Source organism: Mesoplodon bidens (assembly GCF_964165515.1).
Source record: "Mesoplodon bidens genome assembly, chromosome: 2".
Lineage (NCBI taxonomy): Eukaryota > Metazoa > Chordata > Mammalia > Artiodactyla > Ziphiidae > Mesoplodon > Mesoplodon bidens.
In genome coordinates this window covers 84,641,415-84,654,204 of record NC_138177.1, presented here as the reverse complement: position 1 = coordinate 84,654,204, position 12,790 = coordinate 84,641,415, and the positions used below count along the sequence as shown (strand labels likewise).

The window sequence follows — 12,790 nt, the reverse complement described above, 5'->3', positions numbered from 1 at the left end:
TGATCATTATGTAGTGTCCTTCCTTGTCTCTTGTAACATTCTTTATTTTAAAGTCTATTTTATCTGATATGAGTATTGCTACTCCAGCTTTCTTCTGATTTCCATTTGCATGGAATATCTTTTTCCATCCCCTCACTTTCAGTCGTATGTGTCCCTAGGCCTAAAGTGGGTCTCTTGTAGACAGCATATATATGGGTCTTGTTTTTGTGTCCATTCAGCAAGCCTGGGTCTTTTGGTTGGAGCATTTAATCCATTCACGTTTAAGGTAATTATCAATATGTATGTTCCTATGACCATTTTCTTAATTGTTTTGGGGTTTTTTTGTAGGGCCTTTTCTTCTCTTGTGTTTCCCTCTTAGCGAAGTTCCTTTAGCATTTCTTGTACAGCTGGTTTGGTAGTGCTGAATTCCCTTAGCTTTTGCTTGTCTGTAAAGCTTTTGATTTCTCCATTGAATCTGAATGAGATCCTTGCCAGGTAGAGTGATCTTGCTTGTAGGTTCTTCCCTTTCATCTCTTTAAGTATATCATGCCACTCCCTTGTGGCTTATAGAGTTTCTGCTGAGAAATCAGCTGTTAACCTTATGGGAGTTCCCTTGTATGTTATTTGTCATTTTTCCCTTGCTGTTTTCAATCATTTTTCTTTGTCTTTAATTTTTGCCAGTTTGATTACTGTGTGTCTCGGCGTGTTTCCCCATGGGTTTATCCTGTATGGGACTCTGCGCTTCCTGGACTTGTGTGGCTATTTCCTTTCCCATGTTAGGGAAGTTTTCGACTATAATCTCTTAAAATATTTTCTTTGGTCCTTTCTCTCTCTCTTCTCTTTCTGGCACCCCTATAATGTGAATGTTGTTGCATTTAATATTGTCCCAGAGGTCTCTTAGGCTGTCTTCATTTCTTTTCATTCTTTTTTCTTTATTCTGTTCTGCAGCAGTGAATTCCACCATTCTGTCTTCCAGGTCACTTATCTGTTTTTCTGCCTCAGTTATTCTTCTATTGATTCCTTCTAGTGTAGTTTTTATTTCAGTTATTGTACTGTTCATCTCTGTTTGTTCTTTAATTCTTCTAGGTCTTTGTTAAACATTTCTTGCATCTTCTCGATCTTTGCCTTCATTCTTTTTCTGAGGTCCTGGATCATCTTCACTATCATTATTCTGAATTCTTTTTCTGAAAGGTTGCCTATCTCCACTTCATTTGGTTGTTTTTCTGGGGTTTTATCTCGTTCCTTTATCTGGTACATAGCCCTCTGCCTTTTCATTTTGCCTATCTTTCTGTGAGTGTGGTTTTCATTCCACAGACTGCAGGATTGTAGTTCTTCTTGCTTCTGCTCTCTGCCCACTGGTGGATGAGGATATCTAAGAGCTTTGTGCCTGAAACTGCCTTTTACCCCTTGCTCTCCTTCTAGCCAGTTGCTGTGGGTTTTTAGGCTCTGCATATGGGAAGAGAAGATTCCTTCCATAGAGTGTTATAAATGTGTGCTTGATGCATTCTCAAGGTTGTAGTGGCTGGCTAGGCGAGTCTGAAATGTGTAGGGTAGGCTGGAACTCTGGAGCATGGCCTGAAGCTGCTGCCCACGGGTGGAATGTCTTCCTCCTGTAGTCTTTTTTTCCTAATTTAGGATTCAATGGCCTTAATAATAATTCTTAGTGGGAAATGTCTTATATTTTGATTGAATTTTGAAATTTCATTCATTAGCCATGTTGGATTATGAACTATTTACAGGAAAATGTGACCTTATTTTATCGTGTGGTGTTGTTAATACTCAACTTTCATGGCTAAAAGAGAGAAAAGTTTGTAGTTATTTTGTGAATTTATGACCATTTAGTTAGCTAATTTTAATAAGTCTATGCTTCATATTTATAAACCTTCTTATTTATAATTGTGGAGAATTATAAACATATATAAACATTTTTTTCCAATTTTGGTGAAAAGAATTATTTTATAAATTAAGATAATTCATGGATTGGCAGGCATTTTCTGGAAATCTCTATAATGTTCTATAATCTTTATTATTATCTTTGAATACTTATATAATTAAAATAATTGTAAGCAGTAGTGCCTGTTAGGATGTTTGGTTGAACTTTGAAACCCAATTTATGCTTTTCCTTTTGCAATGCTTACTTTTCCACTACAGACTAGACTAACAGTTTTGAACATCCAAAATTGTACTATCCAATGGTAAATAATATTTTTAGTATTATTTTACATTTAAATGATTGTGAATGCATAATTCACCCATTTTAAAAATCTTCCTTTAGAGCATAACATACTGTCTTTAATCACTGCATATACCTATGTTCTTTAGAATTGGTCAATTGAATGTTGTAGACTAAGGAATAATTAAATCTGATACTGAATATAAGTGGCTGTTATTGTCATATTGAAAGATCGAATGCATAATGTGATTTTTCTCTTAGTAGAGCAATATATTATGAGAAGTTTGGATAAGGAATTCCAGAACTGTGAAATAGTTCTATGTGTGTTTCTTAGCACTATCTTAGGTGGAAACATATACAAGAAGTGAAATACCATGTTTTTGAGAAATCTCTAATTATTGTAGGAGAAAGTTTGAATTCATAAAATCATTGGAACCATGTTTCAAAAATTAAAGGAGTGAGAGAGACTTCTGTTTAGGATTAGGGGAGGAAGTATTACAACTTTTATTTCTATTTATTTTTAATGCTTTATATATGTTTTATAATGAATAATATATGTATTTTATATAAATTTATAAAATATAAATATGTATTTGTATTGTATAAATATTTATATATTTGGAGTGAATGCTCACAGATTTCTTATTGATGGAAATGTGTTAATGCTGTTAACAAGAGAAAGCCAAAGGTATCAATGTGGACTGCAGAGTTGGAAAAGGCTTTATAGAAGAGGTAGATTTAAAAAACAAAGTAGAGTTTAAGGTATAGAGAGGATTTGGATAGTTGTAGAGAATGATGGAGTGTGCAAAGTATTATGTTTAAGAGAGTATCATTAACAGTGATGTAAGTACTCAATATTAGTTTATTTCCTTCTTTGGTTGATAGTATAGTTCTCAAAACCAAAACATCTTCTTTCTCCCTTACCTTTCACTTCTAATTGGTTATCTAATGCTGTTGTTTCTAACTCTTAATATCTAGCTCTTAAAATCTAACTAATTTAAGAGTTTTTAACTCTTAAATATCTTCTGAATCTTCTCCCTTTTCCTCATCTCCACAGACCTGAACAGTTCAAGTCCTCATTTCCTCTTTCCTGGTTTTTAGAGTTTCAAGCACATTATCTTAGCCTAGGAGAGGGATGCATGTGAGTAACATAATGGAACACAAATTGTATCTGGGACATTATCATCAAACCATGCTTCATATTACCCTCGTTTGTCCTCATCTCTGTTCATTTCTTTTTGTGTTTACTAGGCTTCTATTTGCTTTGGCCTTTTTTCATAACCTTCTTTCTTACTGCAATAGCCCTCATTCTTACTGCATTGTTTCCTGGCTACACTTTGCACTCTTCCTTAATGATATTTTCGTAGGATTACATCTTGGTTAGTGTATGCCTCCATTGTCCCCTCAGGAGTTACAATCATTGACCTATCCTAAGACCACTGTTATTCTGTGCACTCCTCAGATACAGCCTACTCTACCCCTTATATCTTGACATTAGCTTGGAACCAGACATCTCTGACCAGAACTAATTGCAGTATCTTTAGAATCAATCTTTTTTGTTTCCACTCTTGTCTACCTTTTGTTCATTCTCTGCATTTATGCTATAGTGTTCCTTTAAAAATACAAATCTGACTATTTTGTGTTGCAGATTTAAGAGTCATCTAATTGCCTAAGTTCAAACTCTGTGTCTCTTCATTGTTCATTTAAAGAATGAGGTAGTGCATACCAAGTAAGTTAAAGACAACTGTAAATTCAGAATCTTTGTCAACTAATTTTTTGTGTTTCTTTACTTGGTACAGTTTTCTTTGCTTCTTCGTGTGTCTCCCATCTTCAGTTCAGTCTAATATAGCTCTAAACAGGTTTTACTCCTGTGGTCAGTTTTCAATCTCTGTGCCCACATTTATTTTCACTCTGGTTGTATAATAGATTCTCCCTCTAGTTTTTTCTATTGCTTCTTCTTTGGTTATTAGATACAAAATAACTATAGAAATTAGACTTAGATGTTTCTCATTTAGCTTTGGATATTAATTAGGAACATAACAGACATGGTCTTTGTTCTCATGAGATTTTGCACTCTACTTGGAGACACATAAAATGAATAATTACAAATAAATATTTAATTACAAATTGTGATAAGTGCTATGAAGGAATGAAATGAATGAAAATGACAAAATATAAGAAAATGATAGGACCTAATCTAGATTTGGTGATCAAGGATGACTTTAAACTGAGACCTAAATAAGTGAGATTTAGTTAAGGGTGTGTATATATATATAATTTTTTTTTAATTTATGGGATTGGGGGTGAGAGAGAGTGGACACATGCTCAGTCTACTGTCTTTATTTTTTTTACTTAAAAAATTTACTTATTTATTTTGGTTGTGCGGGTCTTGGTTGTGGCACGTGGGAACTTTTAGTTGCGGCGTGTGGACTTATTAGTTGCGGCATGCATGTGGGTTCTAGTTCCTTGACCGGGGATCGAACCCTGGCCCCCTGCATTGGAAGCATGGAGTCTTACCCACTGGACTACCAGGGAAGTCCCAATCAGTCCACTAGCTTTAACCAATCCTTGAGTTTTAAAAAATTAACTATTTTTACCTAAGCTGTGTGACTTCATTTTATATAGATCCATTGCTTATTTTGTTTAATGAACTTTGGGCTCATTTGGTTGTGGAATTAATTTTATAGAAACAGTACTATTAATATTTATCCATTATTATTTAGCATAGTTCCATTTGGACTTCCTCTATGCTTTACAGCACTCTAGTTGCATTAACCCATCTCTTTTGGTTTTTCCCTTTCAAATGGAATTCTTATTTCTTGTCTCTCCTTTCCCATTTTTTTAAATCCAGCTTTTAACGCATTTATATTCTTTTGATTTTTTTAGAAGAGGTGACTAAGCTTAAAAATAACAAAGAAGTAGAACTTGAAGAATTGAGAAAAATCTTGGTAAGTGTATGGTTTCTCTTATTAATATGTAGCAATTATTTTTCAAAATAGTATTAAATCCAGTGACTTAGACTCTCATCCTATAGATGTCTTATGGTAGTTTTTCAACTAAAATATAAAAAAACTACATTTGGTTTTAGTGAAGCCACATTTCTTATCTCTATCAATTTTTGTAGTATATTTTGATAACTGTCGGTGTAGGTGTTTATATTACTTAAACATGTGTTGACAGTACATTTAAGTGAGATCAAATATGCCTTTTCTGTAGCTGATTGTAAATTTGGTGTGCATTTGATAACTTTGAGCCACAAAGCTGCAATTTTGAGAAAGATATGTATGATATCTATTCAGTACCTACGTTTGGTATTCAAATAGAATCATATTTAATGAATTTGTTAGGATAAGGCTTCATTATGTTTTACTTGATTATAGTGTGTAGAGCATGGGTTGATAAACTTCTTTTGTAAAGGACTAGATAGTAAATATTTTAAGCTTTGTGGCTATATACAGAATGTTAATTTTCTCCTCCCCCTCCATTTTTTTTTCTTTTATTTTTAACTGTCTTATAAAAATGTAAGAACCGTTCTTAGTTCAAGGGCCTACAAAAGAAGGTTGTGGGCTGATTTTGTCTCAGAGGCTGTAGTTTGCCAACCTTTGTTTATAGAAGACAATAGTGTTTATGATTACAGATCTTTGATTTTGGGTTTAACCAATCACATCTCTACCTGATTTTGCAACTCCTAATTTTTCCATCTCTTGGGAAGCACTATTTCCAAATGCTTATCCTTTCTTCAGTGAATTGCTTTTGCACAAATTCTTGCAAATAATAATATTTACATTTCTTTCAAATTTGATAATGTAAACTTATACTTCAGGTCTCAGCTTAAATATCAATTCTTTAGAAATCTCTCTTGACATTCCTAGCTAGTTTAGGTCTCTGTATAGCTTGTTCCTATAGCACCCTGAATTTTTCCTTTATGGTACTTATCACAAATGAAATTTAATTTATTTTTGGTATAATTATTTAAGGCTTTATTCTCCCTTTAGTGTCTCCTTTACTTAGCACAGTAGATGGCACATAGTAGGTGGTCAATAAATAAATAGTGGAATGCTCCAATAAGGGCTAAGAACCTTTGTCCTGTTTGCCCTGTAACCTCAGTACTTAGCACAGTAACTGACACTTTTGTAAGCACTTTATAAATATTTGTTGAATGAATTAATACTAAAGTATTATTTTTACACTCCTACATGGACAAGGATTGGTTTAGGTTTTGTTTTATTTGAATAGCTGGTAGAGCATAATTAATATCTTGATCCTTAGAATCATAATGCTTTGATGGTATCCAGCTTTTTTCTTTTTAGCTGTATGACCTAGAGCAATTTACCTAAATTCTTTTTTTTTTTTTTTTTTCTTTTTTGCGGTACGCGGGCCTCTCACTGCTGTGGCCTCTCCCGTTGCGGAGCACAGGCTCCGGATGCGCAGGCTCAGCGGCCATGGCTCACGGGCCCAGCCGCTCCGCGGCATGTGGGATCCTCCTGGACTGGGGCACGAACCCGTATCCCCTGCATCGGCAGGCGGACTCTCAACCATTGCGCCACCAGGGAGGCCCTACCTAAATTCTTGATGCCTTGGTTTTTCCATTTATGAAATGGGGGAAATAATTGTACATATCTCATAGGGTGGTTGTGAGGGGTGAATAAGATACATTTATTCATTTAACAAACATTTGTTGAGTTCCTTTTATGGTATACTCTGGGGATGCACTGGGGAGCAAATGGATGCATATCCTGTTTTCGTGGAGCTAGTCACGAAATAATCACACTTAAATACAAGCAGTCATTCAAAGGTAATAATACAATGGTGTCAAGGGCAATAAAGGATTAGTTTACAGTGTAATAAAGGGATTTGAACTATTTAGAGAGTTTAGGAGACGTTTTTTGAAAAAATAAAGATTGAACTGAAATCCAGAGAAGGAAAGGAAGTGCTTATCAGGTAGAGAAAATATGTGCAAAGGTCATTTGATAGGAAGGAATATGGTGAATACAACCTGGAATGAAAGAAAGAGTGTGGTGCAAAATGAGGCTAGAGAGGTAGTAGGAGCCTGTTAATTCATGGCCCTTTAAAATCATATCAACAGAATTTTATGTTTATCCTAAGAGGAATGAGAAGCTCTAAAGAATTTCAGCAGGAGTGACTTGGTCAGATTTGCAATTTGAAGAGCTCATTTGGTTTTCAGTACGGAGAACACAATATATTAAGATAGAACAGTTCAGAATAGACAGACAATCACAGGAGCCAGAGAAGAGAACTTAGGCTGGGAGATGATGGTAGTAGTGAAATACTACTTTGAGAGGTATTTAAGATTTAAATTCTTTGGATTGATGTAGGGTATTGGTAATACCATTTGTTGAAAAGACTCTCTTTTTCTTTATGTATATATGTGTGTATGTATGTATTTATTTTTTTGGCTGCACAAAGCGGCTTGCGGGATCTAAGTTCCTCGACCAGGGATTGAACCTGAGCTCTTGGCAGTGAAAGTGCGGAGTCCTAACCACTGGACCACTAGGGAATTCCCAAGACTCTCCTTTTTCTATTGAGTTACTTTTGCACATTTATAAAAAAAATCAATTGACCATATTTGTGTGGGTCTACTTCTGGACTATTTCTGTTTCATTGATTTTTGTGGTCTATCCATTCACCAGTGTTTTGCTTACTGTAGCTTTATATAGTGAGTCTTAGGTTTGGGTAGTGTGATTCCTCCAGCTTTATTATTCTTTTGCGTGTAATTTTTAAAATGTATTTATTTTTTGAATCTAATTGTATTTTATTTTTTCTTCCAGTTTTCTTGAGATATAATTGTCATACAGCACTGTATAAGTTTAAGGTCTACAGCATAATGATTTGACTTACATACATTACAATAAGTCTATATCCATCATCTCATATAGATACAAAATTAAAGAAATAGAAAAAATTTTTTCCTTGTGATGAGAACTCTTAAGATTTACTGTCTTAACAACTTTCATAAATAACATACAGCAGTGTGAATTATATCACATTGTATGTTACCTCCCTAGTACTGTTTATCTTATAACTGGAAGTTTGTGCTTTTGGCAGCCTTCATCCAACTCCTCGTCCTCCCTTATCTCCTTCACCCCCATAACCATAAATCTCATCTCTGTTTTATGACTCTGTTTGTTTGTTTTGAAGTATAATTGACCTAAAACAGTATGTTAGTTCCTGTTGCACACCAGTGTGTGTGTGCATTTCGAAATGTTCACTGTGATAAGTCTAGTTACAGTATGTCACCATACAAAGATATTACATAGGTATTGACTATATTCCCCACATTGTACATTTCATATCTGTGACTCATTTATTTCGCAACTGGAAGTTTGTACCTCTTAGTCTCCTTTGCCTATTTCTTTCCTACCCTCACCTCTCTCCCCTCTGGCAACCACCTGTTTTTTCACTGTATCTATAACTCTGTTTCTGTTTTGTTGTGTCTGTTCATTTGTTTTGTTTTTTAGATTTCACATATAAGTGAAATCATACAGTATTTGCCTTTCTCTGTATGACTTATTTCAACATAATACCCTCTGAGTCCACCTATGTTGTTGCAGATGACAAGATTTCATTTTTTTTATGGCTGTTATCTATCTATCTTTCTCACATATTCTTTATCTGTTCATCGATTGATGGGCATTTATGTTGCTTCCATATCTTAGCTATTGTAAATAATGCTAATCCCACCAACAATGCATGAGGGTTCCCTTTGTCCCACATCCTCACCAACACTTGTTATCTCTTATCTTTTGATAATAGCCATTCTGACAGATGGGAGGTGGTATCTCATTGTGGTTTTGATTTGCCTTTCTCTGATTAGTGGTGATGAGTATCTTTTCATGTGCCGGTTGGACATCTTTATGTCTTTGGAAAAATCTCTCTTCAGATCCTTTTCCCTGTCCTATTTTATAATGAGGTTGTTTATTTATTTTTTTGATATTGAGTTGTATGAGTTCTTTGTTTCTTTGTATATTGTGGATATTAACCCCTTTTGGATGTATCATTTGCAAATATTTTCTCCCATTCAATAGGTGGCCTTTTCATTTTTTTGATAGTTTCCTTTTCTATGCAAAAGTTTTTTAGTTTGATATAGTCCAATTTGTTTGTTTTGCTTTTGTTTCCCTTGCCTTAGGAAACATATCCAAAAAAGATATTGCTAACACTGATGTCAAATAGTGTACCGCCTATGTTTTCTCCTAGGAATTTTATGGTTTCAGGTCTTGCATTTAAGTCTTCAATCCATTTTGAATTTATTTTTGTGCATGGTGTGAGAGAGTAGTCCAGTTTGATTCTTTTGCATGTAGCTGTCCAGTGTTCCCAATACCATTTATTAAAGAGGCTATCTTTTCTCCATTGTATTTCTTGCTCTTTTTTTGTAGGTTAATTGATTATATAAACATGGGCTTAGTTCTGCGCTCTCTGTTCTGTTCCATTGATCTATGTGTCTGTTTTGGTGCCAGTACCATACTGTTTTGATGAATGTAGCTTTGTGGTAGAGTTTGAAATCAGGGAGCATGATACCTCCTGCTTTGTTCTTTCTCAAGATCGTTTTGGCAATCTGAGGTCTTTTGTGTTTCCATACAAATTTTAGAATTATTGTAGTATGGTGAAAAATGCCATTGTTATTTTGATAGGGAATGCATTGAATTTGTAGATTGCCTTGGGTAGTGTGGTTGTTTTAATGACATTAATTCTTTGAGTCCATGAATATGGTATATCTTTTCATCTTTTTTTGGTTTGTTTTCAATTTCTTTCATCAGTGTCTTATAGTTTTCCAGGTAGAGATTTTTACTTCCTTACTTAGAGTTATTCATAGGTATTTTATTCTCCTTGATGTGATTGTAAATGGGATTGCTTTCTTAATTTCTCTTTCTGATAGTTTGTTGTTAGTATATAGAACTGCAGAAGATTTCTGTGTATTAATTTTGTATCCTGTAACTTTACCGAATTCATGGATGAGTTCTAGTAGTTTTTTGGTGGCGTCTTTAGGATTTTCTGTTTACAGTATCATGTCATATGCAAACAGTGACAGTTTTACTTCTTCCTTTCCGATTTGGATTCCTTTTATTTATTTTTCTTGTATGATAGATGTGGCTAGGATTTCCAGTTCTTTGTTAGGTAGAAGTGGCAAGTGTGGGCATCCTTGTTCCTGATTTTAAAGGAAGTACTTTTGACTGTTGAGTATGATGTTAGCTGTGGGCTTGTCATTTATGACCTTTATTATGTTGAGGTATGCTCCCTCTATACTCACTTTCTGGAGAGTTTTTAACATAAATGGGTATTGAATTTTGTCAAAAACTTTTTCCACATCTATTGAGATGATCATATAATTTTTATTCTTCAACTGATTAATGTGGTGTATCACATTAATTTGCAGATATTGAACCATCCTTGCATCCCTGGGATAAACCCCACTTGATCATAGTGTATGATCTTTTTAGTGTATTGTTAAATTTGGTTTTCTAATATTTTGTTGAGGATTTTTGTATCTATGTTCATCAATGATATTGGCCTGTAATCTTTTGTTTTTGTGATATCTTTGACTGGTTTTGCTAATAGGATAATACTGGCCTGGCAGGATTAGTTTGGAAGAGTTCCTACCTCTGCAGTTTTTTGGAATAGTTTGAGAAGGATAGGTGTTAATTCCCCTTTAAATGTTTGGTAGAAATCACCTATGAAGCCATCTGGTCCTGGACTTTTGTTTGTTGGAAATTTTTAAAATTAGTGATTCAATTACATTAGTGGTAATTGGTCTGTTTATTCTTTCTATGTCTTCCTGGTTCAGTCTTGGAAAATTGTGCAATTCTAGGAATTTGTCCTTTTCTTCTAGGCTGTCCATTTTATTGGTGTAAAATTGTTCATAGTAATCTCTCATGATCCTTTGTATTTCTGTGGTATTGGTTCTATTTATCCTTTTTTATTTCTGATTTTATTGATTTGGGCCCTGTTTTTCTCTTGATTAGTCTCATTAAAGTTTATCAATTTTGTCTATTTTTTCAAATAACCAGCTCTTAGCTTTTTTGATCTTTCCTATTGTTTACTTAGTCTCTCTTTTTAAAAATTTAGTTCTGATTTTTATGATTTTCTTCCTTCTACTAACTTTGGGTTTTGTGTGTTGTTTTTCTACTTCCTTTGGGTGTAAGTTTAAGCTATTTATTTGAAATTTTTCTTGTTTCCTGAGAGGTAGACTTGTATCACTATAAACCTCCCTCTTAGAACTGCTTTTGCTGCATTGCTTAAATTTTGGATTGTTGTGTTTTCATTTTTATTTGTTACCACGTATTTTCTGATTTATTCTTTGATTTCTTCAGTGATCCATTTGTTGTTTAGTAGCATATTGTTTAGCCTTCACATGTTTGGGAGTTTTTTTCCCTTGTAGTTTTTTTCTTTGTAGTTGATTTCTAGTCTCATAGTGTTGTGGTCAGAAAAGATGCTTGATATGAATTGAATTTTCTTAAATTTACTGATTTTTTTTGTGGCCTAGCATGTGGTCTATCCTGGAAAAGGTTCCATGTATACTTGAAAAGAATGTCTATTCTGCTGCTTTTGGATGGAATATTCTGTATAGATGTATTGAGTCCTTTTGGCCTAATGTGTCGTTTAAGGCCAGTGTTTTATTGATTTTCTGTCTGGATAATCTGTCTATTGGTGTAAGTGGGATGTTAAAGTTCCCTGCTATTATTGTGTTACTGTCAATTATTACTCCTTTTATGTCTGCTAATGTTTGCACTATGTATTTAGGTACTTTTATATGTTGGGTGCATATATAATTATAATTATTATATCATCCTTTTGATTAATCCCTTAATCATTCTGTAACGTACTTCTTTGTCTCTTGTAACAGTCTTTGTTTTACTTTGTCTGATATATGTATTGTTACCCTGGCTTTCTTTTGATTTACATTTGCATGGAATACCTTTTTCTGTGCCCTCACTTTTAGTCTGTGTCTTTAGATCCGAAGTGAGTCTCTTGTAAGCAGCATATATATGGATCTTGTTTTTTTGTCCATTCAGGCACTCTGTGTCTTTTGTTGGGAGAATTTGGTCCATTAGTCCATTTCTTTTTTTTTTTTTTTTTTTTTTGTGGTACGTGGGCCTCTCACTGTTGTGGCCTCTCCTGTTGGGGAGCACAGGCTCCGGACGTGCAGGCTCAGCAGCCATGGCTCACGGGCCCAGCTGCTCTGCAGCATGCGGGATCCTCCTGGACCGGGGCATGAACCCATGTCCCCTGCATCAGCAGGCAGACTCTCAAACACTGCACCACCAGGGAAGCCCCAGTCCATTTCTTTTAAAGTAATTATTGATAGGTATGTTCTTATTGCCGTTTTAAAATTGGTTTTGTTGTATTTTTCAAAGTTAGACAGGTTTATTTTTTTGTAAGGCCTGTCAGAGCTTTCTTTCTTCCTCTTTTTTTTCTTGAACTATAGTTGATTTACAGTATTGTGTTATTTTCAGATGTATAGCATAGTGATTTGGTTTTTTGCAGATTATATTCCATTATAGGTTATCAAAAGATATTGGGTGTAATTCTGTGTGCTATACAGTATATTCTTGTTGCATATCTATTTTATTTATAGTAGTTTGTATTTGTTAACTGCATACCCCTAATTTGCCCCTCCCCACT

General features: G+C 34.4%; 1 protein-coding gene across 3 annotated transcripts in view; it reads left to right on the top strand.

Moving 5' to 3' along the window:
• SYCP1 (synaptonemal complex protein 1) overlaps window positions 1–12,790 on the top strand; it is a gene marked incomplete at both ends in the record, with an annotated part of 166,705 nt that overhangs the window by 65,367 nt on the left and 88,548 nt on the right. For all 3 annotated transcript variants that reach the window (XM_081225557.1, XM_081225556.1, XM_081225555.1), the window contains one exon: window positions 5,039–5,100. In XM_081225557.1, the coding sequence (XP_081081683.1) occupies window positions 5,039–5,100 (62 nt within the window). The remainder of the gene's footprint in view (window positions 1–5,038; window positions 5,101–12,790) is intronic.